General features: G+C 60.4%; 2 protein-coding genes across 3 annotated transcripts; both read right to left on the bottom strand.

Annotated features, from left to right (window-relative positions):
* Nucleotides 1-138: 138 nt before the first annotated feature.
* C8H1orf226 (chromosome 8 C1orf226 homolog) lies at nucleotides 139-5,817 on the bottom strand. The gene is made up of 3 exons (XM_032192405.1): nucleotides 5,759-5,817; nucleotides 687-948; nucleotides 139-586 (listed from the first exon to the last, which is right to left on the bottom strand). The coding sequence occupies exons 2-3, from the start codon at nucleotides 935-937 to the stop codon at nucleotides 139-141; spliced, it is 699 nt and encodes a 232-aa protein (XP_032048296.1). The 5' UTR covers nucleotides 938-948; nucleotides 5,759-5,817.
* NOS1AP (nitric oxide synthase 1 adaptor protein) lies at nucleotides 5,035-26,993 on the bottom strand. Of its 2 annotated transcripts, none has more exons than XM_032192403.1 (10): nucleotides 26,889-26,993; nucleotides 20,575-20,646; nucleotides 9,551-9,643; nucleotides 9,312-9,385; nucleotides 8,703-8,811; nucleotides 8,460-8,601; nucleotides 7,587-7,744; nucleotides 7,145-7,312; nucleotides 6,208-6,373; nucleotides 5,035-5,908 (listed from the first exon to the last, which is right to left on the bottom strand). In XM_032192403.1, exons 1-10 carry the CDS (start codon nucleotides 26,991-26,993, stop codon nucleotides 5,505-5,507), a joined length of 1,491 nt encoding a protein of 496 aa, XP_032048294.1. In that variant the 3' UTR covers nucleotides 5,035-5,504. The 2 variants fall into 2 exon arrangements, with proteins under 2 accessions (XP_032048294.1, XP_032048295.1); XM_032192404.1 differs by having other exon boundaries at nucleotides 9,312-9,370.

Genomic DNA, 26,993 nt, shown 5'->3' with positions numbered 1-26,993 from the left:
TCAGGAATGATGGCTGAGGAGTGGCTCCTGCTAGCCTGGGGTTCCCCCCCATCCCCAAAATAGCGACCCCAAGAACAGCAAGCGGCAGCGAGAGACGTGTTTGGGAGATCCAGCCCCCACCGTGCTCCGCTCCCGCTGCTACTCGAAGGACAGCAGGTCGGGATGGGGACCCTCTGCCTCCCGGCTCGGGGTGCAGGGCTCTGGGTGCCCCGCGCTCCCCGGCAGCTCATGCTCCAGCCCTGGGCCCCGGGGGGACTTCTCGCTGCGGGGTGAGGTCTCCAGGCTGCCTTTGTGGATGAGGTCGGGCACGGGGAGGGCACCAGGCGGCTGGTCCCCACTCAGTGCCGAGGCACCGGTTGCGCCGAGCACCCCAGGGTGCTCGGGAGGGGACAGGTCCCTTGCCCCCAGCCACTCCTCGGCAGGGTCAGGGTGTGCTGAGGGAGGCTCGGGGGGCTCCGCCACGCTGCTGCCCACGGGCTGGGGTGCGATGAGCATATCCTGCGGGGTCTTCAGGGCACGCGGAGTCCTCTTCTTGGCGACGGGGGGCGGCGGGTCCAGCCGGGGAAAGGCGTCCAGCCCCGGGGGCCTGCAAGCAGAGCGCAGCAGTGACACGCAGCCCCACACCAGGACCCCTGCAGCCTGCCCAAACCTCCCTGCCCCGGGGCACACGCAGCGGGGACACTCACCCCTCCTCGCTTCCCGGCTGTCCCGTGCCCAGCGCGGCACCGGCGCTGGCGTTCACCTCCGTCACCCCCACGCCGGGGGGGCCGGCCGGCTCCTTGCGGCGCAGGAGATCGGTCACCTTGGCCCCCACGGCCTTGCCCAGGTTGCGGAGGTGCTGGCTGCCGGCAGGGCGGGAGGGCTGCGCCGGGGCGCCCGCGGGGCCGTGCTGTGGGCGCGGGGTGGGGGCCGTGCTGGCGCTGGCGTTTTCAAACATGCTCTGGTCCACTGGAAGGGAAAGGGAGTGGAGAGCGGGCGTGAGCTGGGCTGCAGGGGGTGAATGCCTCAGGGCTGCCCACCAGCAGCAAGTTGGGGACACGGTTTGGGGACAGGGAGGCTGTTCCCGCGGCCCCGCAGCCGTGCCGTGCCTGCGCAGGGCAGTGCATGCAGCGGGGACAGCGCGGGGTGAGACGAGGGAGCAGCAAGCCCAGGGCACCATGCTGGCACTGACAGCACACCAAGAGCGTCTCTTACCTGGTGCCGAGCAGCTTGGGAAGCAGGTTGTGGGGAAAAAAAAAAAGAGAGAAAAAGAGGGTTTACCAAGGGGACAGCAGGCCTGGCCCTTCTGCATGCTCTCTCCATGCTGCCAGGCGAGGTGCGGTGCCGATCCCCTGCCTGGCTGCCTACAGAGATGGGATTCAGCGGGTGCGGGCACAAAACCCCAATGTTTCTGTGCCACCCTGCGCTGGGCCAGCTGCAGCCTGTGTGGCTGAGCACCCCCACACCTCGTCCCTTGTGCCCTGGCAGCCCTGAGGGACGGAGCCAGCGGGTCTCTGAGCACCGGGTCCCTGAAAACCCTCGGAGGGGCTGCGCCCGGTGCCCAGCAGCTCCCTGGGGTGCCCTCAGTGACATCAGCTGCCGAAACCATGGCAGCGTGGCGCTGGGGCCTGGCACGGAAGCTGCACCGGGGCGATGGAGAGCTTTGCGGTGCCGTCCCTTTGGGTGGGGGCCATGCCCCGTGGCACCGGGAGGGGCAGCCTGGAGCCCCCCTGCCCCCGGGGCCTGCCCGCTGAGGCCAGTGCCCGCGGGCAGCACCCAGGCAGGGGGGCACGCAATGCTCCGGCCAGACAAACCTGCCTGGGTGGGCAGGGGAAGGGGGCCCCACGTGGCAAAGGGTGCTTTTTAGACACCGGGGGGGTCCTGCTGGCGCAGCCCGCCTCTGCGCTGCCCTCTTTCTCACCCCACGTCTTCCCAGCAGGAACACCAAAGGCTGCGGGTGCTGCCTCCAGCAGTGCCAGCTCGCCCCCGTGCCCGTGCAGCTCCGCGAGGGACAGCCCCAGCTGGCCGCAGGGTGAGCCCTCCTCGTGCTGGTGGGTGTCTCGCCAGCATCCCGCACGTGTCCCACGCTGGAGGGGATGCTCTCCATGCTGGACCGGGCTCATACAGGGACCCCCACCTCACTGCTGCCCTTCCCTTTGCAGCCACAACCTCGGCGGGCAGCGAGCTCCCTGCTCGCACCATCTACCGGCCCTGGTTCTCACCGTACAGCTACTTCATCCGCACCGCGGCAGCCCCCCAGCAGCACCTCTCCTCCAGCCTGGCCACCGGCGCCCAGGAGCCGGAGGAAGCCGACCGCCTCTCGGAGACCATCTGCTCCTCCTCCTGCTCCTCGGAGGGTCCCCAGCCCTCCCAGAGGGGCCGGCAGACCAGCGGCAGGGTGAGCATCACCGTGCGGGACATCCTGGCGGCCGCGCGGGGCCAGCCGGTGCCGCGGCACGGCTACAAGTGCAGGGCGTGCTGCCGTGTCTTCCCCACGCTCTGGGCGGTCAAGACCCACATCCAGCACAGCTCCCAGGAGGGCTACAGCTGCAAGGCGTACTACCGCAAGCTCAAGGTGCTGCTGGAGAAGGAGAGCCAGGCGCAGGAGGGCCCCCCGGCACCCCAGTAGCCCCAGCCGCCGCGGGAGGGCACTGCTCCATCGCTGCAGCCAGCAGCGCAATAAACGCCACGCGGAGCAGGGCCTGCTGCTCTCCCGCAGCCCCTCGCTGACACACTGCTCCTGATGTCCTTTTAGAGGCCGTTTCTGACTTTTCTCTTCCCAGCAGCCCCCCCAAAAAAAGAGTCACGGAGCCTGGAAGGCGCCGCTCAGCGTCTGGATACCCTCGAGGCAGCATCGGGCACCCTCCGACCGTCAGCCAGCCCTGAGATGAGCCCACATGGTGCCTCTATCCCAAAAAAAAACATTCGGGGCACCTCGCTCTCACAGCCAGCCTGCTGTTGGCACCACAAGCCAGGCAGAGCCGAGCTGCAGGGGAGGGCTGGGGGTCCCGCGGGGAAGGATGCTGGGTTTTGAGGGGGCTGCGTGATGCCGGGGGTGCCGGTGCTGGCTGCCAGCCCGGCCTGGCAGAGCGTGGAGGGCAGGAGGAGTACAGAAAGAGAGAGGCAGTGAGAAGGAAGAGACAACAGAAAGCCTTGAGAAATAGAAAGATTTATTTAGCAAAAGCCAATCAACTGATGACGACACCCAAGGGTTAAGTGCACTTACATTGACAGATCAGTTTCCCAGATAGGCTGAGTCGACGGTTAGTAACACGACAGTTGTAGGAAAAAGAAAGGACAAAAAATAGAGCTATAAATTCCCAGTCAAGGTCCGTAACAAAAGTGAGAGGCCAGAGAGGCGTTCGGTAGGCAGCGCCGGGTGAGGAGGAGAACAGAAGGGCTGAGGCTGGAAGGGCCCTCGGGATGGCACCCACTCCCAGCCCTGCTCAAGCGGGGATGCTCAGAGCAGGCTGCCCAGGACCACGTCCCGGTGGTTTTTGAGGATCTCCAAGGAGGGAATTGGTGCTGCCCCTCGCAGAGCTCCTGCAGTCCCTCCAGCCGCCTCTCCAGCCCATCCAGGGCTCCCGGTGTCACCCACTGCCCCCAGCTCCGTGCCACAGGCAGCCTCATGAGGGTGCCCCCATCCCTGACCAGCTTCAGCTCCGTTTTGGCTTCAGCCTCCCTAACTTCACCCCCGGGTGAAGCCCAGGCTTGCGAGCTTGCCTTTCACCCTCCTCCCTGCCCTAAGGGCCCTGAACTCCACCATCCCACGGTCCCTTTGACCTTCGTGTCCCCAGCAAGCCCCTGGCTGCTGCTCGGAGGCCCACCGGGACCCCCAGCTCCTGCCCTCAGTACCCACCCTCCTGCCGGGTGGGCAGCGCCCAGCACAGCCCTCGCCCACCCCGGGGGGCTCACCCACAGCCCCGAGGGGATGGGGACAGGAGGATGCCACCGGCCTCCCTCGGCAGGGAGCAGGGCACGAGCTCGAGGCGGGGAGATGCGCAGCCAGGGGTTAGGCACAGCGAGCAGAGACAGAGCCAGCCAAGGGGAGAGCAGCAGGCAAGCAACCAAGCGAAGCAGAAGCAGGACAGGAGGGTGGAAGGAGGGGAAAATGACCGTGCCAACCCCCAGCCCTCCCAGCATTTCCTAAGGGGGGCATCAGGGCTCTGGCTCGTGGCCTCTTGGAGGCTGCAGCAGCGGGCAGCTGATAAATGTGCTCGTAGAGAAGGGAAAAGCTCCTCTGGGGGGCCCTAAAGACAACCACCGGCCTCTGGGGGGCTGCTGGGGACCCTGATATCCCCGATTTGCCCCTCTGAAGGGTGCAAATCAGGCTCTTGAAGGAGCCCCCGTGCACAGCCGCTCCTCACCCGTGCCACCCGCTGCTGCCGGGCAGCTCCCAGCAGTGTGCACAGCTGGCATCACCTCCTGGGGGGGCAGAGACCCCCAAATAGGGCTCAGCAACCACCCCGAATCCAGACGAGCAGGGTGCCTGCAGGAGGAGAGCTCGCTCCCCACGGAGGCTCTGTGCGTGTCCCCGCACAGCCACTGCCAGCCCTGGTTTGCAGGCAAGCACCTGCTGGGAAATGGGGTGGGTTTTGTCCATAAAGCGAAGCAGGGAGCTGGTGGTGGAGGTGGGTGCAGGGAAGGACTTAAAAACATGAGCACCAGAAAGGCTTCGAAGCCTGGCAGCCGTGCTGAGGACCGGGCAGCGAGGGGAAGGACTGCACGTCCCGTGCTGCGCTCCCTGGCTCCCTGCTCTGCAGCCCCGGGGAGGGGCAGGCAGTGCCCACACAGCCCCCTCCTGCCTCGGGCAGGGACCAACCCCATCCCAAAACACCACAAACCCCAGCACCCTGCCAATGCTGCCTGTGCCCGGCCATCCCGTGCCACCTCCTCGCACCCCTTCACCTTCCCAGGCTCATCCCCGGTGTCCCCCTGCTCTCGCCTCCTCTCCCACCACCTCCACATGCAGAAACCCCACTCACCGCCCCGTACTGCCTCTTGGCTCCCTCCCATCCCCGCTCACCACCCCACAACTGCTCCCTCATTCCCCCAGCAAAGACCCCCACCTCTCTCACCGCTCCGCCTGCAGTTCCACCACTTCCACCACCTCCCAACCCGGCACGGGAGGCACGGGCTGACCCCTGCAGTTTGGGGGCTGCTGTGTGCCACGGGGCTCTGGCAGCGATGCCAGCAGCACGACAGGGCCCTGCGGGGCCGCGATGGTGCTGGGGGCTCTTTGCTTCCCTTCCTCCTGACCTCTCAACGCAGCCCGGGGGCAGGCACGGGGGACCAGGGCGCAGCGCAAGCCTGGCACGAAGCTGAGGGTGCTGAGCTCGGGACAACGGGGCCGGCAGCAGGGACACAGCCTGGGGAAGGACGAGGGCTGTGCCCTGCTCCTGCCGAGCTGGCACATCTCCGGGTGCCACTTATCTCCCCCGGGCACGGCACGGTGCCACGCGCTCCCTCCTCCGTCCCCGGCCCCACCAGGGCTCCCGTCTCTCCACGCCACCTCCCGCCGTGCCCTACACCGCGATCTCGTCCTCCAGGCTGTCTCCCAAATCCTGCCGGGGCTGGACGTTGAGCAGGCGCGGGGGTTCCTCCTGGGACCAGGAGTCACGCTCCTCGCTCTCGTCCGTGTTGGACTCGTACTCGGAGGCGATGCCCGACTCGCGGAACTTGAGGAGCTCCAGGCTGCCCAGCGCCGGCTCCGCGGCGTGCGGCCCCGAGCCCGGCAGAAAACGATAGCACTCCAGCTTCACCAGGCAGTCGTTCCTACCTATGGGGCTGCCCAGGGCGCTGGGGAAGCCCGAGCCGGGGCCCAGCTGCGGCAGGTGGCTGTCCTCGGGCTGCGGGGTGGTCGGGTCGCAGAGCACAGGGAGGGCGCCGGAGCGGAAGGTGATCTCCAGCAGGCTGTCCTGGGAGCCCGCTGCAAGAGAAGGGCACGGCTGAGAGGTGGTCACAGAGCCACCCTGGTCCTCCCGGCCGCCACAGCAGGCTGCGGAGCCCCTCCAGGGGAAGGACAGTCCCAGGGGGCCTGCAAAGAGCCAGGAGGAAAGGTTTTCCGTCTCCCACCCAGCTCCTGCAGGGAGCTGACGGCCACACAATCTGCACGTGCACAGGCCGGGCCAGAAAGGCATTAACACAGCCCTGCACAAAATATGGGAAATGTGCAAAACGGGGATCCCGTTAGCTGCAGGGGGAGAGAACGGGGTAGGGAGCACTTACTGGTGTTGTTCCCCGCCAGCTTCAGCTCCAGCTCCTGCACCTGCTTGACCAGCAGCGAGATGTGCTGCAGCAGGTCCTTGTTCTGCAGCAGGAGCTGGTGCACGCGCGCCTGTGCCTCCAGCCGGGCTGCTGCCTCCGCGGCCAGCTGGTCCTTCAGCAGGTGGACCTGAGGGACAGGGGACAGCCCCGTCACACCAGTGTGATGAGGATGGACAAGCCCAAGGGTGAAAAAGCTGGCAGGGAATTGCCCAGGGGCAAAGCGCCTGTTTGTTTCAGCACAGCTACCAATATGTCAGCCCTGCCCCAGGGCCCTGGGAAGGATGGGGACACTGCTGGGTGGGACCTGGGGCAGCTCTGCTGTCAGCTGCAGAGCCCCAGGAGCGTGCTCCAGGCATGGGGACAGCAGCACAGAGCCACCCAGGAGCCACGCTGGCACTGCACCCATCCTGCCTGCATCCCTGGCTCCTGTGCCCAGGGAGACAAAGCATGAATTTGATGGAGAAAGAAAATCAAAATTGGTTTTACTTTGGCCTGAAAAGTGACCACATGGGAGGTGGAGGAGCTCCCTGCCCAACGCTGGTGGGCAAAGCAGGAACTGGCAGAGGTGGAGCTGCAATTAAATGCTAAGCAGGTGCAGAAGCTCAGCGCTGACAGCACCAGCCCGGAGAGCATCCCTCCTCCCGGCCCCAATGCTGCCTCCAACACAGGCACCAGGGATGCAGGGAGGCAGCGAGCAGAGCCCAAATGTCACAGCTGGCACAGGGATGGAGGCTTGTGCCACCAGCCCCCTGGGACAGCACCCGGGAAGGGCGCTTGGCATAATTCAAGGAACTTCTACACGTATCTGGAAACACCTTTGGGGAGCTCTGGGGGGTGTCAGGGGGCGAGGAAAGCTGGGGTAACCGGTAGAGGTCCAGGAACTCATGGTGGGACGAACCTGCGCCACGGCCACTTGCGTCTGCTGCTGCTGCTGCTGCAGGAGCTGCTGCAGGAGCTGCATCTGGTGGTGGGCAGAGAGCGGCGTGCCCAGGTCGGGCAGCGGGGCGGACGAGGGCAGCAGCAGCTTGGGCGAGGCCGTCAGGATGTCCTCGGGGTGGAGGCAGCCCTGCAACACACCCACAGAGAAAGCGTCACCCCATCAGTGCCCCTGGAGAGCCACCAGGCACAGGGCAGCCCCCGAAGCACGCAGGGGATAAACTGATGCATTCAAAGCAAGGGCACATGCCCATCAGGGCATGGCTGCAGTGAGCCCGGCGCTCTGCAGGAGCACCCCAGGCCCCCAGCCAGAGGGCAGAGGCCGATGGCTTTGCTCCGGGAGCTGGGCAATGCTGAAAAAAGCCCCCTCCCCTAGGCACGGGGATGCAGAAGGTCCCACGCACCTTGGCGTCGGCGCTCGCCTCCTTGCCCACGGCGTCCAGGTCGGTGACGCCGCGGCTGAAGTCGAGGATGCCGGCCCCGGGCAGCGGCAGCTCCACGGCGTCGATGTCGGTCTCCTCGGCCGAGGTGGCTGCCCGCTCCACGGCGGTGAGGCGGCAGGCTGTGGGAGGGCAGGGACAGAGCTGGGACCCCCATATATCCCCCCCCGCCACCCCATTGCCCAGGGCTCGTGGCCGAAATACAGCTGGGGAACGGCAGCCAAAGCCCCTGCATGTGTTCAGGGGAAATGGGCCATCGGGAGGCACAGAGAGCTAAAGGTAAACAGGAGGTGACGGGAAAAGAGAAAAAAAAAAAAGAAATAAAAAAACCAGATGCTCAGAAATCCCCCGGGGAGCTGCACACCGCGGCCGGTACATTGTGCAGAGGAAAAACAAGCGGGGAGCTGCCCAGGTCAATGCAGCTGCAGAGGGTGGGCTGTGCCGGGGGGACCCCACAGCCTCCAGGGGTGCAGCATTTCCACACTCACACCCGTACACGCTCAGAGGGTCAGCAGCCAGCCTGGGGACATGGGGACAGTCCCCGCTTTGGCCCCCGTCCTGGCAGCGGCGAGGAAACGCTTGCAGCATGCGCAGCCGAGCACGGAGAGCTCTCGGGCACCCGCTGCCCCCGCTAATGGGCTCGCAGCACGGGGGATGTCTGCGCGGATGCCGGCTGACACCTAGCCAAGGCTCCTCGCTGGGTGAGATCCCCCGGCTCCGCGGGGCACAGCGCCGTGCAAATCCGCTCCCCGCAGGTGGCAGCCAGCAGCCAGCACCGCGGAGAGACGGCGGCTCTGAAGTCCCCCCCCCCCCCACAACCTCACCCCGGCACGGTACCTGGGACGTCCAGGTCGTCCCCGTTCCTCTCGCTGTCCCCGTCCTCCTGCCCGTCGGCGTTCTGCTGGGTGTGCTGCAGGCTCAGCTTGTGGCAGACCTCGAAGGCCTGCCCCACCGTGCGGACGATGCGCATGGCCTGGCTCTGCGGCGGGCGAGGAGGCGAGCAGAGCTCCGTCAGCACGGCCACCCCGCCGGGACACCCCCCCCCACCCCAGCCGAGGGGCATCCCCCCAGCATCCTCACCTTCTTCTTGGATTTGAAGACGTTGCACCTGAAGACGTTGCTCGAGCCATCCCTGGCGATGTAGCTGAAGATCTTGAGGTCCTGGGAGTCGTGGGACACATAAAAAATCCTGCCAAGAGGGAAATGGAGTTGGTTTGCCCCCAGCACACGCTGCCCACCGTGGCCAGGACACTGCAAGGCCACAGCCTTTTTTCTTCTCCGGGGTGCTGGCAGCTGCCCAGCCTCTGCAGCACAGCCCTGCTAAAGCCCATCCGTTTTATATTTTATTTTTTTGGCAGCCGTGCTGCCCACACGGAGAACATGAACCTGCAGCAAACACTTTGCGAAGGCTGCCCAGGGATTTCTCTGCTCAGCCCACGCAGGGCAGCACCACGGGGCACCCATGGGAACGAGACCTGAGTGCCTCTCTGGAGAGGTGGCCTCTTGGCTCGGGCGCCTGCCCCCTCCCAGCACTAATTATGGCTCTAATTGGGATCATTAACAAGGGCTTAGTGGCTGTCCTGGGGAGCCTGGGGGGAGGAGGAGGCTTTTCTGCATGAGCTGCCCTCCTCCTCCCAGCAGGGCAGGGATCTGCGAGCGGCCGCTGCCGGACCCGGGGCTCAGCCTTACCTGTAGATGGGATCGTGCATGACGAGCATTTTGTTCTCATCCCAGGCCCATTCTTTTTTCTGCAAGGGAAGAAGCTGAAAATGAGTACGTCAGATGCTGCCCTCGAGATCGAGCACGGGGCCGAGGCGGTGCTGGGACGCTGCTCGCCGTGGCTCTGCTGCTCTCCAGCCCCAGCTGACGGCCTCCCCTGCCTGCAGCCCAAAAACCCCACGGGTCCCCATCGCCCCGAGGTGCCCTACCTTCTTCTTCTTCTTCAGGATGACCTTCACGCCGTCCACCGACACGACGAGGCTCACCTTCTTCTTCTTGATGTTCTTGGCTTTGAACTCATACTGCAGAGAGAGGCCTGGGTGAGCCCTGAGGATGCTCTCAGGGGCCACATCCCCTGATTTTCCGGGTGATTTCCCTGCCCCATGGGTTTGCTGTGGGGGGTTTGTGGCTGTTAGGGAGCTCCAGGAGGAGAAATGCTACATCAGCGGGGGCGCGGGGGGCTCGGCACGGAAACAGAGGATTCCTGAGGGCTCCGAGAGCCGCGCCGGGGGAGGTGGCATAATGCGATTACCCACTTCAGTTAGAAGTCACTGGATGGGAAATAAAACTCAGGAACTTCCAAAGATCAGTGGCTAAACACAAAGCTCCGGCCCAGCCCCGGGGAGAGACCACGATGCCCCTAAATCCAGCCCCTCCTGCACGCACAGCCCTACAAGCAGCGAGGGGATAAATGGGGGGGGGGGGGGGGGAAACAGCTCAGGCGCTCCTTTTGGCTGAGCAAACTCCTGCATTGCACCTAGAAATCCTGTCCTCTGCAGGAGCTGCGCTTTTGGGGTAAAACCACGGCATTTTGTGGGGTGAGGGACCCCCAGCAGTGGGTCCAGGCACATGCTCGTGGCCCTGGGGACAGCAGGCACTGGGCCAGCTGAGCCCAAGAGGCACTGAGGATCCACAGCCCCGCACTGTGAGCATGGGAATCGTGCTTGTGACCCCCTTTTTGCTCCCCTCGCCCCCACCTCCATCCCGGTGGGATTTCGGGGGACCCACAGAACTGCTCCACCACTCACACCGGGTCCCCAGAGCACCGATCCCACACACAGGGCACAGCCCCCTCCCGGCACAGCAGCCCCACGGCCTCTACGTGCAGAAGAGGGATTTAATTAACCCCCTCGTTAGCCCATATGGGGAGCACCAGCCGGGAGCCCCACGCACAGCCCTGCCCCGTGCCATTTCCAGCGCCGCGTGCTGCATTAGCTCCGGCAGCAGGGAAAGCTGCTGGCCCCGATCTGCAATTTCATGACAAAAGACATGAAAATACAATTCCTCAAAGCCACTTGGAAGCGGCTGGCGGGGACGAGTGATCCCGATGACTCAGAGAAGCGCCCGGCGGGGTGACGCAGCTCGGCCTCTCCCTGCGCACGCCGGGCAGCCTGGGCAAGCCCACGTGCTCCAAAGCCGTGGTGATGGGCTGCAGGACGCAGAGCTCAGGCTCCTGCCGAGCCTACAGCCGGCCCCCAAATCCCCTACCCACGAGCTGCCTGCAGGGCTCGTTCCCTGCATCCCTGCTGGAGGGGGCTGCCCCCAAAGCTGGCCAACGAGGAGCCCCCTGTCACTACTAAGGATCAGTGCCAAGACCACAGCGGTGCCTCTGAAACCCAACCATCCCGATTTAGCCCCAAAAAGGTGGGCTCCAGCCTGAGCACTCAGCAGCAGGCAACCCAAAACCCTCTCCAAAGCCCCGTGTGCCACGTGGTGGATGCTCCACGGCCCTGGCGCTGCCTCCTGCTGCTCGCTGATCATCAGCACCCAGCTGCTGGAGCCAGGGGATTTCTATTCGGGGTGACCCCGAGTGCTAATTAACCTGGGCTCGGAGAGATAGCAGCCCAAAATACACCTCGTGGTTACAGGGACTATTTTTAGTCTGGGATTCGGTGAGCACCAGCCCCGGTAAAGCCGCCCAGACAGAGCAGGGCGCTTAGCAGAGAGGTTACCAAACCCCACACGGGTTATATGGGACACAGGGGATACAGAGAGCCCGGCAGACGCTCCCACACGCCTGGCCCTACCCATGGCTGCAGACCAGGGGCACTGCCCGGGCTCATCCCTCGCCCGCCCGCGCCGTGCTGAAGCCAAATCCCCGCGTGCCGAGGGCAGAACTCCAGCAGGAACCGAAGGCAGTGAGGGAAGCGAGCGCTCAGGAGGACCCAGCAGCCAGATCTGCTGAGCGCTCTCGTAAATCTCGCCCTTTATCCCAGTGCCTAGACCAGAGCCAAGCTCCCTTGCAAGCCTGAGCCACGCACTTGGAGCTGCCCCACGTCCTGCCCCAGCCCCAGCTCGTTAGCACAGGCGCCCCAAAACACACACGGGCTGCAAGTGACTCTGGGGAAGAGACCCCGAGCTGAAACAAACAGGCTGGGAGGGAGGGAGAGCAGCAGGAGAAGGGAGCAGCAGGGCAAGTAGGAACACCGGCACCTTGTGGGAGCAGCACGCAATTTGTTCTGCCCCGCTCACGAGGCTGTAACTCAGCAAAGCGAGCGGGTTTCACCCCGAGCAGTAGCTCTGGGCAGGGTCAGAGCCGGGGCCAGGTCCCTGCAGTTTCTGTGAGCCAGGCTGGAGCCACACAGGCTGTAAGGGATGAACTCAGAGCTGTGCAGGGCTTGCTCAAACCTCCCAGCTCACGGTGCCGCTGCTCCGCTCAGCGATCTGTTACTGCATCCCAGCCTGCGGAGGGATCAGCCAGGAGGGATCCGGAGGAGAAGACAACCCGCACGTTTCCAGGGATGCTGGGCCGACGCCAGAGCAGCTCTCGCTGGGAGTCACATCCTGCATCCCCACGCGCACGATAAGATCTCCCAGCCCTAACGAGCTCCTCACCGAGACCGAGCACGGCTCCACGTGTGCCAAAACCCAGCAGATCGCTCAGCATGGCCCTGCACACCCACCTCACCCGGGGCCCAAGGACCAACCCGCAAGGAAACGTGGGGAGAGCAAAACCCATCCTACTAACGGTGCTGGAGCAGCTGCTTCAAGAAAAAACCCACATTTCCCCCCGCTGGGGGAACCAGGAGGATAGGCTTGGCTACAGATGTCTCCAGTTCGCAGAGATGAAGCCCAGCCTGCTGTTTCATGCAGAAAAGGCTCAGAAATCATCACCCAGCCTGGCAGCAAGGAAGGAAGGAAGGCAGAGGGTCTGTGCAGCTCCCCCCCCACCCCCTTTGCCTGTCACCGTCTTTCTCACAACTACCCAGATGGCGTGAAGGTTTTTGGGCTTTCAACCCAGGTGTTTTACCCTTCTCGGGGACAATTTTAGATTTTGAAACATCCATAAAAATATTGCAAGCTTACATCAATTATATTAATCCTTGGCTATAGCAATGTGATGATCCCAGAAGATGCACAACTTCAGGGAAATGCCCAGAAATGGGAAAGAGCCATGGAAAAATGTTTCTCTTCCTGGGCCTGCACAGCTCCCCAGTCCTTCAGTTTGCCCGACTGAAGCTCCAGTTAACAACTCTGCTAAAACGCTCAAGGCTTGCAAACAGACTTTTGAGATATGCTTTTTATTTGGTAATGTATTCAAGACAGAAACTAGGGATGTCTCACTAATGGAAAAAAATTTATTAGATGACTTGTAAACTCCAAGCAGCCGTGAAGCAAGTGAATAAAGACACTACCCTCTAATTTTACATTCCCCACAAAAAAACACACATGTTTATCTTCTCAATTAGGAAAGAAACATTTTTAAACAGCGGAGCACAAGAGCCTCAGCACTGACCTCAGGTTAGTGGGAGTCTATTTTCAACATCTGTCTTTTATGCAGAGCTGGCTATTTAAATAACTTCAAAGGCATGCTCTTAGAAGGAAAATAATGCCAGCTGGTGTATGCATCATTGCACAACACATTTCTACTGGCAGGGTATTAGAGCTGCCCTTTCTTGAGAGCAGAGGAACATATGTTACTTAATAGGGAGCGCATGTACCCTTGTCAGTTTGGAGTAAAATTATGTACGAGCCTTGAGTGCGATGGGTATGTGTGAAAAGCACAATAAAAAAAAACCCTTCCACATCCCTAGAAACGTGTTATCTGCCCCTGTCTCACGGCTCCTACACGGCAGAAGTGTAAGGAAAGTTTTAGCCATGCCTGCAGGCTGTCAGGCAGGTGAGATGCTGGAGGAGGGAGACGGCGCCTCTCCGGGTTCGGCATCGCCCCACACGCACAGGCATCTGAAACAGATCAGCCTGAACAGAGACGCCCTCATTTCAGTCCAAAAGCTAAACCTCGGTGGGTGCAGACCCCAATCTGCCCACCAGCATTCTCCATCAGAAACGGGCGGACTACTGTCAGTGGTAGCAGAAAGCAAATAAATGTGAGATTCCTCAGTGGAAGCTCTCCAGATGCAGCGGGCTGTCCCCGTCCCAGCTGGTAAAGCACAAGCGAGGCTTCAACCCAGCATCATCTCAGAGTACTGAAGGACAGAGAAGCAGCAGCCTTGTGAAGTCTCCCCCAGCCCTTCGGAGGAGCAGCGGTAATGATCTGCTCATGAAGGATTAACTTGTTCCCAAGTGACAGCTGAGGGCGAGCTTAATCAAGGCTCTGCAGCTCCAGAAACCCAAGAATTAACAGCTCCGGGGGAAAGCTACGTATCTGGCCATTTCTGGCAGCGAAAACACAAGAAATGACAACGCTTGCCAGAAATGTGAGGCATAACCCAGAGGGGACCCTGGAGGCCCCTTGCTGGGATGCTAACAGCAGCACTGGGGCTGCGTTCGCCTGACCCACACGAGGAAATGGCACCAAAACCCCAGCTCTGATGAGCCCCAGCAGCTGCCCCCTGGAAGGGGAACCTGACACAGCCCTGGCCCATTGCTGGGAAAGCAAAGAGCAAGAATGGTTTCTGCAGGAAAAGAGTAACAAAGCACAAGGAAGGTCTCTTGGCTCTGGTGCCGTTAACGGGAGAAGGCCCACGGATGATTTCCAGCCCTGAACAGGGCTGCATCACACCAAAGCATGCAGCGTGGTGCTGCGGCATGCCCACATGTCCTGTGAGCCAAGTTTTAGGCCAAACTCTTGGGAGAGCTCGCACGTAGACAAGACGCACACACCTGGCAAGGGGTGCAGGCGCAGGTTGCCAACCACCAGCCCGTTCTCTGCACTGCTGCCCTCGCCCCCCTCTCCCGCTGGGTCCCTTCCCCAGCAGGCAGCCTCTTGCAGTGAGCCCAACCCCAGCAGGAGGACACTGAGCAGATTACTCGGGCAGGCAGAGACAGGTCCCTGCTGGTCCCCCGGGGCTGGGGGAGAGCTCTGGGCCGAGCACGGCGTCCTCCCCGTGCGCACGGACACCGGCGACGCGCAGGCGCGCCAGGAAGCCCTCCCTGTGATGGTGCCAGAACCGGGGCTGAAAACATCCTGCCTGGCCCCTGTCGGGATCTGCTGGAGGCTATCAATCCACCGAGGGGCACAGGGATGTGGAAAGGGGGAGAAACGAAGCGCTGGAGGCTGGTTTTTGGGCTTAACGCCGCTTTGTGGAGCTCCTCCGCGGGTCAGCAGAGGTTGCGCTTGTGCATATGGATCAGCACAGCTCCGAGGTGCGCGTGCATCCGAAATAGCTGTCGCTGTGGTTTGTGCTGACAAGGTCAGGGCCGATATTCCCATCCAATTTCTGCTTTAATTTTGGTAACTGCCTGTGACGGCCGTGCGTCCTGACGGGTATAAATGGGAATCGGTCTAAAAATACCCGCGCTGCGAGAGCGGCAGAGCAGAGCTGGGCTCGGTGCTTTGAAACAAGCCCAGATCACAGCAGCACGCCCATTTATCACACAAAATATGTGTTCCAATAACATTGACTATTCCACAATAAATTCCGTCTGCTCGCCTCGCTCTTTCCCACCATACAGCTGCCTCCATCCCCTTCCTTTCTGCCCCCAAGTTCCATTAGCTGAGCTGACGCGCTGGGGCACGCGCCGCAGCCGCCCTCACCCCGAGCATTTCAGGAGAAATCAGAGTGGATAAAAATCAATACCGAACACACGGTCAAGGGGATAAGGTTCTTGTGGATAACAGCTGCCTCTCAGCCCCCCGTTGCAGAATTCCCATTTGGAGACCCCCATGGGGCAGCAGCAACCAGGCCGCCCTGCAGACACCAGCACTGAGCCGCACGCGTTCTGCTATTTATCAGCCCTTGCTAATATAAGCAGCGGCAGCACATTCTTCGGAAACCCCATATCTGGCTGGAATTTGCGGTATTTTTAATTAGCTACCCATCAGCTCCTCCGAGCAGGGAGAAGATCCCACAGGGCAGAGCCGCCAGGAGGGCGAGAGGCACCGAGCATCCCGCGGGACATCGCTCCCGAGGCTGGGGCTGGCTGGCAGTCCTGCACCAGCCTGGGGTGCACGGGTACTGAGAGAGCCAGAAAATGCCTGGCAGGTACCTTCAGAAGAGAAAAACATGCTCAGGATCAGCACTAAGGGAGGCACTGCCCCAAGGCAACCACAGGGCTAGCACCGCTGGGGAGCGCGCCCACCCCAATTCCACCTCGGTGACAAAATGGGGTGACACATGCACGTATCCATGTGGCTGACAGCAAGCAGAAGCTGAACACGGCGAGGTTTACAGCCCGGCTTGCGAAACACGGCCAGGATTCATTCACTCACCCATTTCACTGCCCGCCAACGAGGCGCTCACCCACCCAGCGTGAAAAGCTTGAGCAACGCGGCGCAGAAAGCAGCCGAGAGTGGCCGGGCGGAACAGCAATGGCAAACCCAAAGAAGGCGAGCTGGCAATAACGTAACTAAATCAGCAATTATGAAATTCAGGCAATTAATAAAGAATGAATGAGCAACAGCACTGAATGCTTAGCGCACCAGAAACAAGGCGGCCCTGTGGGGCTCGTTAGGTGCTAGCGGTGCGCAGCAACGCTCCTGGTCTGCAGCTGGAGAGGAGAGGCAGCTCTTCACATCACACGTTTGTTCCCAGGCTCCTCTTTCAGCTAGAGCTAACACAGGTATTAAAAATTACTCACTGAAGTCTACATTTTGAAATCAGCAGGTCTGAGTAATGCCCTTCAGAGGGTTTTGTAAGGAGTTATAGGCTCAGATCCTGGAAAAAAAAAAACCTCCAAGTTGACAAAAGGTTTTGAGCTTTTAGTTAGGAAACAGCCAATGTGGGACTTCACACCAACCACAAGGACTGCAGCACAACTCAGCACGGCAACAGCCCTTTGCAAAATGAGATCCTAAGCTGTCCCAATAAAATTAGAAGCGCACCACGCAAAGGCATCTCATTCTGAGAGATTTACAGAATGTATTCCAAGTTTCCCCCCTGCAAGCAATTTGACAAATGTTATCTGAAACAATAGCACAGCCCGGCCTAAGGGGATGCCATCCACTAGCTGCTGGATCCCAAAACGAAGCAACAATAGGAATTTGACAGAATGCCACTGTTCTTTCAGCAAGCCCCAGAGCAGCGGGAGCGCAGTGCTGATTTTCATGCAGGTCTGGGAGGGAGCAGTGCCTTTGATATCCAGGTCAAGCGTGCAGGAACTTGGTATCTATTCGGTTCAGCTGGATTTATGTGGCAATGGCCGGGCGGCTTCCCAAAGGAAAAAGGAACAGAAGCTGCATGCACAGGATGCAGAAGGCTGAAAAAGGCCCCGAAACTGAGCGGTGCCACCCAGCAGGGGGGATGGTGACCTGAGCACCCCGTCGTGCTGCTGTGATGGACTCAGCACGGCCCTAGGCACGTGAAAAAGGGAGTGTGTGGCAAAACAGAAGGGCGAAATTATCTCAAAGCACAGCGCTGTGGAAATCCCTAGTATCACATCCTGACATAGCATCACCTGTTTCATCACCTGCTTCCATGAAGCAATGGGAGAGGGTTCAGAAGGAAGCAACAGGACTACGCAGCACATTTCCCAGGCTCAAGTCCCAGGGGCTGACCCAGACTCACTCGTTTTAGCTTGACCTAAGAGCAGGGCCCTGGGCAGAGCCCCGTCCAGCTGCCGGCTCCTCAGCATTTCGCTGCAGCCCGGGAAGAAGCACAAGCATGGCGTGGCACCCACACCCCTCGTCACACGGGTACGTGCCCAGCGCCGACAGCGGTGCCAGGCCTGGCACAGACAGGAGGCTGCTTCCTTACGACGTCAGGCAGCGCTGGCAGAGCCATAAACCCGCCTGGGAACCTTTGCCCTTCTTGCTCTGACTGGAGGACACCGAAAGAGCAATTGAAACGATGACAAACACCCCACCGGGCCCTCCCAGAGGGAAGGCAATCCTGCCTGCCCTGGATGACGCCGGGAAACCATTAGCCTGCCCTAAACCCAGCGCTGCTTGCGAGGAGCCAGCTGCCTCCCTCGCCTCCTCCAGGCGCACCCCCAGCCCACCACCACGCACCCCCCCTGCAGGGACCGCAGCCCACCCACCCTCAGCAGATTGCTTTCAAACCCTGCTCCGTTTCCCTGCACAAACCGCGCTGGTTGTGCTGTTTGCCTTCTTTTTTTTTCCCTCTCCTCAAGCAAGATATAAATGGCCTAACGCTTTTTTTTTTTTGCACCCCCTGCGGTGCAAGCAGGTATATCTCGAAGGTTTTAGTGAAATGGGCTCCAGGTGACACCACGTGTTCTGTGCAAAGAACCGCCCAAACGCACCCATTTTCACACCAGCTGCGCACGTGGCGGTCGGAGGATGCAAAATTGGGCTTTCAACAAGCTTGTTGAAATGTAGAAATTTTGCCAATTTGCTTAAAAAAAAAAAAAAGATAAAAAAAGCTCAGCTATGCGAAGCAGCAGAAGTCCCACGAAATGAGATGTACCTGACGGAGCAGGAGTTCTGGAGGAGCCAGGCATTAAAGTGCCTGAAGTGCCTCGTGGTTTTGCAAACCTCTGCTGGACACTTCCCAGAAGCAGGCTTGCAGGAGACCTCTGCGTAAGCAGCATTTAAAACAGCAGCTATATAGGATTTCATCCTTCCTGGCACCAGAGAAAACCTGGCTTCAGGCCATGCTCAGCAAAAAGGAGGGCTCGAAACCCTCCAGGACGACTGTGCCAAGCCCCGGCCAGGTAACTTGGGCTGCGCTGGAGAGGTGCCAGCAGCACGAGGAGGATTGTGCATTTTGCATACATTTACATCGCAACAGCATGAGCAAACACACAGCTAGGGCTGCCATTTAGGGACCGACCACTGCGCTCAGGCATTCTGGGAAAAGAAAAAAAAATAAAAGGACGTCTTGCAGCTAGTTCAGGAGTTTGAAACTCAGCTCTTCGGCAGCTGATAGTGCCTGGGGTTGGGAAGATGTTGGCGCAGTAAGCCCCTCGCTGGCAGCAGCTTCTTTCTGAATCCCTCCAGCTCAGCAGCTCTGCACAGGGCAGGCCGGCTGCAGCTCTAACCAACATTTAATCGCTGTTGAACTCGGGACCTGCTGAGGTTCAGGTGCCCACCGACAACCTAAGGAGACTGAGGGATGGATCCCTCCCGGCTGCAGAGGCAGGGAGCGTTTGGGAGGTACGCCCAGCGACCTGCACTGGGTCAGCCTCTTTGAGATGAGGAGGGGAAAGGCAAAAAACAAAACAAAAAAACACGCTTTTTCTGACTCCAGACCCAGGGAAGAGACCTCCGGCGGAGCCGTGCTGTGCTGCGGGGGAGCGGGCGGGCGGCAGGCAGCGCAGGAATGCCAGCAATGCCTGCTATGCGCCTCCTGCCCCGCTCCCCGGGTCAGGGCTCCGTCCCAGCGGGATGCCGCAGTCCAGCCCCATCCTCCAGCAGCTCCTGGGGGCTCCCCGGGTGTTTTTGCCCTCCCCGGGACCCCCGCTGCCAGGCAGGGTGCCTCCGTGCACGGTTTTATCCTTCGGTACATGGAGCCAAAACCCAGCGGGGAGGTGGCCCAAAGGCTGCTCCTTCACCGGCGGTGAGAACAAGCAGGGAGACCCCATGTTTGCCCTAAAACAGGCATCAAAAGCTGCATAAAATTCATGAAGGATTTTATGTAAGTGCTGTGCTCCTTGAAGGACACAGCTCCCCGAGAACTTCCCTGACCTCCAGCCGAGACATCACCAGCCCCAGCACCCAGCCCGTGCCCCCACAGCCCCAAATGAGGGAGCAGGAACAGCCCCAAATACGTGACACCCCATCACGCCACCCCTCCTGGCACCCTCTTTGCAAGCAGCACCCCAAAGTGAGAAATAAATTCCCAGTCCCTCTGGCAGACCACATCTGCAGACTCACATCCCTTAACAACATGCATCTGTCCCGTGTTACACGTTTCAAACACATCATTTGTCAGAAGAAATCATTATTTTACCCTAATTTGCATCTGCTCAGCTACAAATTGTCTAGGCCGGGCGTCAGGCTGCTTCCATCGGCCCATGAGGACTGCTTTGGTTTGTTTTGCTTTTAAACATTTGGGTTTATTTAAGCTCTCAGAGCTGTGCCAGTCCTCTTGCCCCGATGCGGAGCTGTGTGATTTTGGGACCAGAGCCACGTTTTTTTTTTTTTATATTATTATTATTATATTATTATTTTTTTTTAGCAGCCCTACCCCAAATGTCTCTTCCCAGAACAACAGGGGTCCCGGGGGACGAGGAGGAAACAGCCGCCTACAGACCTCAGAGAGCTCTCCACGGCATAACAGATCCCAACCCCAGCCTGCAACCAAGGTGAGCAATTCTAACGCCAAAAAAACAACAATAAAAACAAATAAAAGACCCAAAGACATCCCAGCTTGCCCTCAGGCTGCGACATTAAGCACTGCCGAGGGCAGCGTGCAGGGAAGAGAAGCCCACGAGCTCTCCCCGTGCTGAAATTCGGGAGCAAACAAACAACCAACCAAATAAACCCAAACATCACCGCCGGGCCCCGGGGGGAGGCTGGAGGCTTCCCGGCCGCACGCGGCAGGCAGGGGAGCGGAGGAAGAGCTGCTCCGGTGGCTGCCGGCCAGGCATTATGTGGCCGGAGCGCCGAGCACCCTGCCCGTGCCTATTTCGGGAAGTCGGATGATTTCATAGCCAGCTGACATCCCCTGACCTGAGCCCCCGTGCCGCCGGCTTCTCCGCGCTCGGGGCTTGAAATTCGCACGGGGCCGTCAGCCAGGAGCGAACCTGCCCGCACGCCACCCGTGTGTTTTCAGGCAGCCCACGTGGGATGTCCTGGGTACCCCAGGTGCTGGGGATGCTCTGGGGTGGCAGCGTGCCACGTGGCACACGGATATTTGGATGGGGAAAGGTGGAGAGTTACGGATGATCCCGGGGAAGGGGTGCAGAGGGGCACCCCCACGGCACTCACCCTGATCCGCCGCATGGCCGTCACGATCTCCACCCTGCTGTTGGGCCGCGGCACATCCAGGCTGCCTATGTACTGAGGGAAAAGAAAAAACGCGTTAGGGGCCACAGCTCAGAGCACAGCAAGCAGCCTCCTCGCCTCCCCCCTGTGTCCAGAGCCCCCCCAGTGCTTCCCAGCCCTGCCTCCCGCCCGCACCCAGGCACTCTTTGCATGTCCCGGGCTGGTAACGCTGACCCGTTTGCAGCAGGACCTCGAAACTCCACTGAGCAGACGGGAACCGGGCCCTGGGGACAGCTCAGAAAGCTGGGTCACTTGGAGAAGGGACAGACAAAAGCTGGGGTGGCACAGGGTGCGGTGATCCTGAGTGGGCACAGGGACCGGGCATTACCCCACCTGCCTGTCCCTAGGAGCAAGACAAGTCCCCATACAAGCATCCTTTCTGCCTGGCAGATGTACAGAGTTGTTTTCTCATAAGAAAACCCTACAACAGCTCCAGTGACTCAAGCGGGGTAGTCCTGTGCAGGTGGTGCAGCAGCCTGTTGGGTGCAGCGCAGCTCGGGCTTCCCAGCAGACGAAGGGACACGAGATGGTCTACACCACTGTTTGCTCTTTCTGGTATTCCTGCTTGCCAGAAAGAGCCAGATCGATCTTTTTAATAAATCGAGAAGAAAAACTGTGAATTGTGCAAAGCCCAGCTGGAGCCTGGTGCCCCCTGAAGCAGCACTGCTCCCCACTAAGCAGGCATCACGCACCAAGGGGGGCGAGGAGGCTTTCAAACATCTCCTGACCTGCAACCAACATTTTTTAGAGAGACTGATGGTAATTCAGGGCACGAAACAGAGCCACAGCAGCAGATACAGCCACAAGGCTTCAGCCCTGGTAAAGGAGCACAGCCTCAGCAAGCAGGACTCACTCACCCCTGCTGGCATCAAAGCCCACGGGGGTAACCCAAAATCCCCCCGACTGCACCTGCAACAGCCAGGATACTGGAATACCCTGGGATAACTGGGGCAGCCTGTCCTGTGACAGGCCCTTCCCTGTTAATTACGGCCCTTCCCTGTTAATTACTGCCCCTTACTTCCTATCCTGGGCACGCTGGAGCAGAGCGAGCCCCTCTGGCTGAGCCGAGCACCCGCACTGATCCTGCTCCCACGGGAGGATGCAGGCGGTGGCCACAGCCCCCAGCACCGACAGGACCGGGCAGCCGGTGCTGTGAGGACACAGAGCAGATATAAAAATAACCAGCAAACAGCTGGCTTGGCCATCATGTGCCGCGGCGGTGCAGGAAAGCCTTATGCAACGGGAATTAAGCCCTGCACCACAGCCTGGGCAGAGGCCACGGCCACAAAGGCAGCAGTCCTGGCCAGCTCACAATCACACACCCTGCATGGAGCCTCCCTAGTTCAAGATTCAGGTCTAAGAGGTGTCTTTTCCACCAATCACTTTCCTTTTTCTTTTTTTTTTTCCCTTTTATTTCTTTTAATACAAAGCCTGGAAAGCATCACTAGGAAGTACGAGATGGCCAGCAGACAGCCACGCCGTGCCTGGCACCCTGCAGGACACACCTCTGCCCCAAACCCGGGTACCAGAGCATCCCACTGCCATCTGCCTCAACCCCATCAGCCACGCCTTGCTTCACGCAGCCACTGTGCTCAGCCCCAAACACCCACATCTCCCCTTGCTCTGCAAGTTGTTGTTTTATTTATTTATTTATTTATTTATTTTAGCTTTTTTTTTTCTTCACATTTCACAAAAACCAACAGATGGACCAAGGCCCTGGGTTATTTCAGCGCCAAGGGCAGAAACCACAAGCGGGAAGCGCCCTGCAGAGGAACAACCCTTCACAGAGTGGTGAGCATCCCCCAAAAAATGCAGACGTGGAGGTCAGCCTCCAGCCAGCTCCTCCCCGGTGAAGGAGCGGGGCTGGCGTGAGAAACCACCGTGCTTATCAGCCCCTCGCATGAGATAAGCGCTCTGGTCCCACTCTCCTCCAGCCTCTTACTCACAGCCCAAGCCTCGTCCTGCCACGGGCTGTGGGAACGAGCCGGGGACGCCGCTCAGCACAGCAGCCTCCTCGTCCCCTGGAAAACCAAGAGACTCATGTTGCCAGTGCGGTGTTTGCACAGCTCCTTGAGCTTCTCTTTATTTTTATTGTTTCCTCACCCCTCGAGGTTGTTTAATGCCCTTCTGCCCCAAAGAATTTCCTTGAGGTGCTTTCCCGGGGACACCTCCTGAGCCGCGTCCGCGGGGCCGGGGAAGCCTTGCTGGAGAGGAGCCGCGAAGCCAGGCACGTCGCCTCCCCGCCGGCCAGACCCCGTGCAAAGGTCAGGGCTGAATCATCCCCGGCGGCCAGGGAAGCCCGGGCAGGCTGCCTGGCGGCTCGCCAGCCCCAAAAGCCTCCCCGAGACACGGGGGAAGAGCTGCTGGAGCAGAGGAGCTGTGAGCAAGCAGCGGTGCAGGAGCAGGCATCGCCCATGGGGTGCTCACCCCAAAATCCTGCCTGCGTTCCTCTAGTCCCACGAAAAGCAGGGCAGCGCTTTCCAGCTTTGCTCTTTCCCTCCCTACCACTGTGCCGTGGATGCTGCAACACCAGGGGGAAAAAATGAGGCTGCAGCCAGGGCCAAGGCAGAATTAGGGGAGTGCACCTCTAAAATCAGCATGGTGCGAAGAGGAAACCCGTGGTGGTGATCCACGAGCAGCCCGGGAGGAGGCAGGCGAGCCCCCCGCGCTCTGCCCTGCCCCAGCCATGGGGAGATTTACTCAGAAGGAAAGGAAAAGTCAGCGTGCCAGCCGCCTTCCGTGGAAAAGCCTCGGTGTTGTTCCAGCCCAGGCAGTCATGTGCCAGCTCCCTGTGACATGGGGACGTGGGGACACAGGGACGGGGCTGGCCCTGGGCGCAAGGTGCCAGAGCCGCACGGCCCCAGGCCACCAGGCAGTGGGAGCCAACAGCCCCCCAGGGCTTCTTACCCATGAAACGACTTCACCAGCACGGCAAAAAACAGGTCCCTGCTGCAGGGAAGCCGGGTGGCACTGGGGAGGGTTATTTATAGCCCGCAGCGAGCGGTCCCGGGCTCGATCGCTCCACAGCTCCTGGCTGAGCAGCCCTCGCCGAGCTCGCTGCTCGAGAGCTGCCAGCAGAAGCAGCCCCCGGGCGCAGCTGCCAAGCCTCCGGCAGCCAGCTAGAGGGGCAGAGCTTCGAGCAACCTGCTGCTCGAACAACCCCCTGCCAGCGCTGCCTGGTGCCAGCACACCCGGCCAGGGGGCGAGAAACGCCTGTGAGGGCAGCCTGCAGCAGGCGAGGGGGTCGGACCGGGTGGGAGATGCCCGAGGCTCGGCCCATTTAGGTCCCCTCCGCGGCCAGCGGGCACTGGCACCATCGCAGCCCTGCGAGGGGACAGGCAGGAGAGCTGCCTGTCTGCTGGGAGCTGGCAGGATTCACGGGCAGGGCCGTACTGGATCCCAGTGAAGTCTCCTCCGTGTCCCGTCTCCAAACATAGCCAGCAGCAGATGCTCGGTTCCTTCTCAGTTTCCCACGCACAAAAGTGGAGAAAAAGTACTGACAAACGCCGCAGAAAATGCTCGGTTGCCAAGATCCCTTAAGGGTAGGGAAAAGAATAAAAAATAAAAGCCCATCCAAACCCCAAAAACCCTGCCTGCCAAGAGTGCTGCGGACATCACATCTCCCCTCTCCTGGGGGACCGCGTACAGCAGGGCTCTGCCAACAGATCAGTGAGTGTGGGATCAAAGGATCAAACCTGCTTCCAAATAATGGGTCTGGGAACGGCAGAGCTACACCTGAGCTGCTTTTGGGTTTTGTTCTGCAGCACCGTGACTGTGGGAACACAAAGAGCAAGCTCGCATCCCCTCCTCCCTGCCCCAAGCGGAGCAGCCACGCCGGGCAGAGAGGTGGAGGAGGACAGAAGGTGTCTTTACTCTATAAATACCCATTTATTTAAACAGGAAACCATTGCACAAGTGGGAATTCATGCCAGCTCCCCTGCGACACGCTGCAGCTCACAGCTCTTTCATCCGAATGCTTCAGCACACTCCAGAGGCCTGCCTTTTGATTTTATTCAACAATTCAGACCACAATGGGCAGAAATTGAAGCCTGCCTTCCCTCGGAGCCAGCTCCCCTGATTCCCACTGGCCCGATGGAGGCACTTCAGAGACACGGAGGCTTTCGGTGCCAAGAGAGGTGGCCAGCAAAAACAGCTCACAAGGTGTGAAGCGCATTACCATCCCTAAGGAGATGGAGCGGGATTTTCCAGCCATGGGGTTTATCTCCAGAAAACGGATTAACACAATCCTCGGAGGACGCTGCGCTCCGATGTGGTGTCCCCGTGCCAGAGCATATGGCTGCGAGCGGCTCCGGTGCGCAGCGCAGCTCAAGCCCCTCTCCTGACAGCATCGCCTTCGACAGCACCGCTTGCTTTTCATCACCTTGTGTGCTTGGGAAAGGCCAAAACCTGACAGTGGTGACCACTGCCAGGGCAAATGCAGCAGCTGGCAGGTAGAGGACCAACACCAGGTACCAGGAAAAGAGGAGGAGGAGGAGGAAGGCGCAGCGCTTGCTGCCTGGGCTGCTCCAGCCTCCTAACACCCGTGTAATTCTGCCAGAGACTGTTTGGGGACAGGACACAAGGGGTTTTCTTCTTCCTGTGCTCCCCCAAAGCTCTGCTCTAAACCCACGTTTCTCATTTTGCCGCCTCGCCATGCGCTCCGTGCCTCGCTCAGACAAGAGCCGTGTGGGTTTAAGCGCCCGGGATTCTTGGGGATAAAAGGAACTAAAGGAGTGTAAGCATTTAATTAATCTCCACCAATCTAATAAAAGGATGGAGTAATTGCCTAAGCCATCTGCATCCTGCATCTGGCATCAGGAGCTGCTGGAGAAACACACAAATTCAGGAGCAGGGCTCCCACGGCTCGTGCTTGGCAGTAACGCGTGCCACGGGGCACACAATAAAAGAAAGAGGCGCTAACAAAGGCTCACGCACCACCCCGGTGCCACAGCCACACCAGCAGCACGGAGGAGAGATGAGATGTGAGCATACTGGGGGCAACGAAGCCGTGCCCCACTGCTCCCCCCGAGCCCCCGTTCCCACCCCAGGCGGGCAGGGAAGGGGCAGAGCACCCAGGGGAAGGGACGGAGGAAGGGTGCCGCTGTGCAGCAGGTGCTGGCAGCACAACAGCACCCAGCTCCTTATCCCACCGTGCATCCCTTCGCTCCTGGAACTGGAGCAGCCATTCCCAGGAACAGTCACAAGGCAGGTGTTAAGTTTGCTCCATAAACAACTCCCCTGCTGTGCTCCCCGCAGCACGGTGCCCACCACGGGATGGGCAACAGGCTCTGCAGACGAACCCTCCCAGCACAGCTCTGCACCATCCAGCAGGACACAGGCATGTCACCAGGCCACTGCACAGAACATGATGCCAAACCCGTGGTCCTTCCCCTGCCAGCACCTCTCCTCCAAGGACAATGGTGTATGAGAGATGCCCACCTCCCTGCTGCTCTTTTATAGGAACTCTTTTACACCAGCATTTATCCAAGTCAACCCCACTTGGAGTATCTCATCATGGTGATGACAACTGTATCCCCCGGGAACAGCAAAGGGGGTCGGATTTTACGTTTTTGCTTCCCAAATTTCATGGCTTGCTGCCCCCCTGCCTGCCCCCAGCTACCTGCCCAAAGTAGACAGATGCTCGGCTGTTCCTCGCACTGCTCAGAGGTCACGAGCACTCTGCTGTGGGATGCCACAGCCTGAAAGGAGTATGAGCCCGAGAGGTCCCAGCAGAAGAAAACCAACACAGTGCTTCCTGCCAAATCCGCAGGCAAGAATGGTTTAAATTTGTACGGGGAAACAGCAAGCCCTGACTTCGGGCAGGCGTCCCTGACCTCTCCCAGCACACCACAAATGGCACGGGGCTCCTCTGTCCGCTCACACTGCGAGTTCCTCGCCTTGGAGAGCCGGGGGAAGAGGTGTCCTGCTGCACCCCTCCGTGGCACCCCAGGGTGCCCGTGCCGGAGGATGCCTGCGGTGCCCAGCTCCCCGGGGCCACGTCCCCAGGTGATGCTGCGGAGAGGCTCGGGAGGGCTCCTTGGCGAAGCAGCGGGGTGACCCCAGCTCCTGCCACCTCCACCACCGCTTGGGACGGGGCAGAAGGACTCCCCCAACTCCCGGATCTCAGCTGGGGCACCACGAAGGGATGGGACCTCGAGGGAAAGGCGCAGAAGAACCGCGCAAAAAGCGCTGGAGAAGGGGAGGGGTGGGGGGGGGGGTGGGGAAAAACCACCGTGGGGTGCGCGCCCGCTGCCCACCTTGGCCTCGAAGCAGATGCCGTGCTGGAAGGCGTCCTCGTTGTGCAGGGGGATGCGGAGGTCGTGCCGGTCGTCCACCAGGTTGTACTTGGACTTGGCGGGCAT

The sequence above is a fragment of the Aythya fuligula genome, chromosome 8, assembly GCF_009819795.1.
Source record: "Aythya fuligula isolate bAytFul2 chromosome 8, bAytFul2.pri, whole genome shotgun sequence".
NCBI lineage: Eukaryota > Metazoa > Chordata > Aves > Anseriformes > Anatidae > Aythya > Aythya fuligula.
This window is presented reverse-complemented; position numbering and strand designations above follow the sequence as displayed.

Excerpts from the sequence above, each read along its gene's own strand:
- C8H1orf226 (XM_032192405.1), bottom strand. The coding sequence starts at position 937 with ATGTTTGAAAACGCCAGCGCCAGCACGGCCCCCACCCCGCGCCCACAG. Across the intron at positions 587-686 it reads CAGCCGGGAAGCGAGGAGGG|GCCCCCGGGGCTGGACGCCT; the intron begins GTGAGTGTCCCC and ends CTCTGCTTGCAG.
- NOS1AP (XM_032192403.1), bottom strand. The coding sequence starts at position 26,993 with ATGCCCGCCAAGTCCAAGTACAACCTGGTGGACGACCGGCACGACCTC. Across the intron at positions 8,812-9,311 it reads ATGCACGATCCCATCTACAG|GATTTTTTATGTGTCCCACG; the intron begins GTAAGGCTGAGC and ends CCCTCTTGGCAG. Across the intron at positions 7,745-8,459 it reads GGACGACCTGGACGTCCCAG|CCTGCCGCCTCACCGCCGTG; the intron begins GTACCGTGCCGG and ends GCCCTCCCACAG.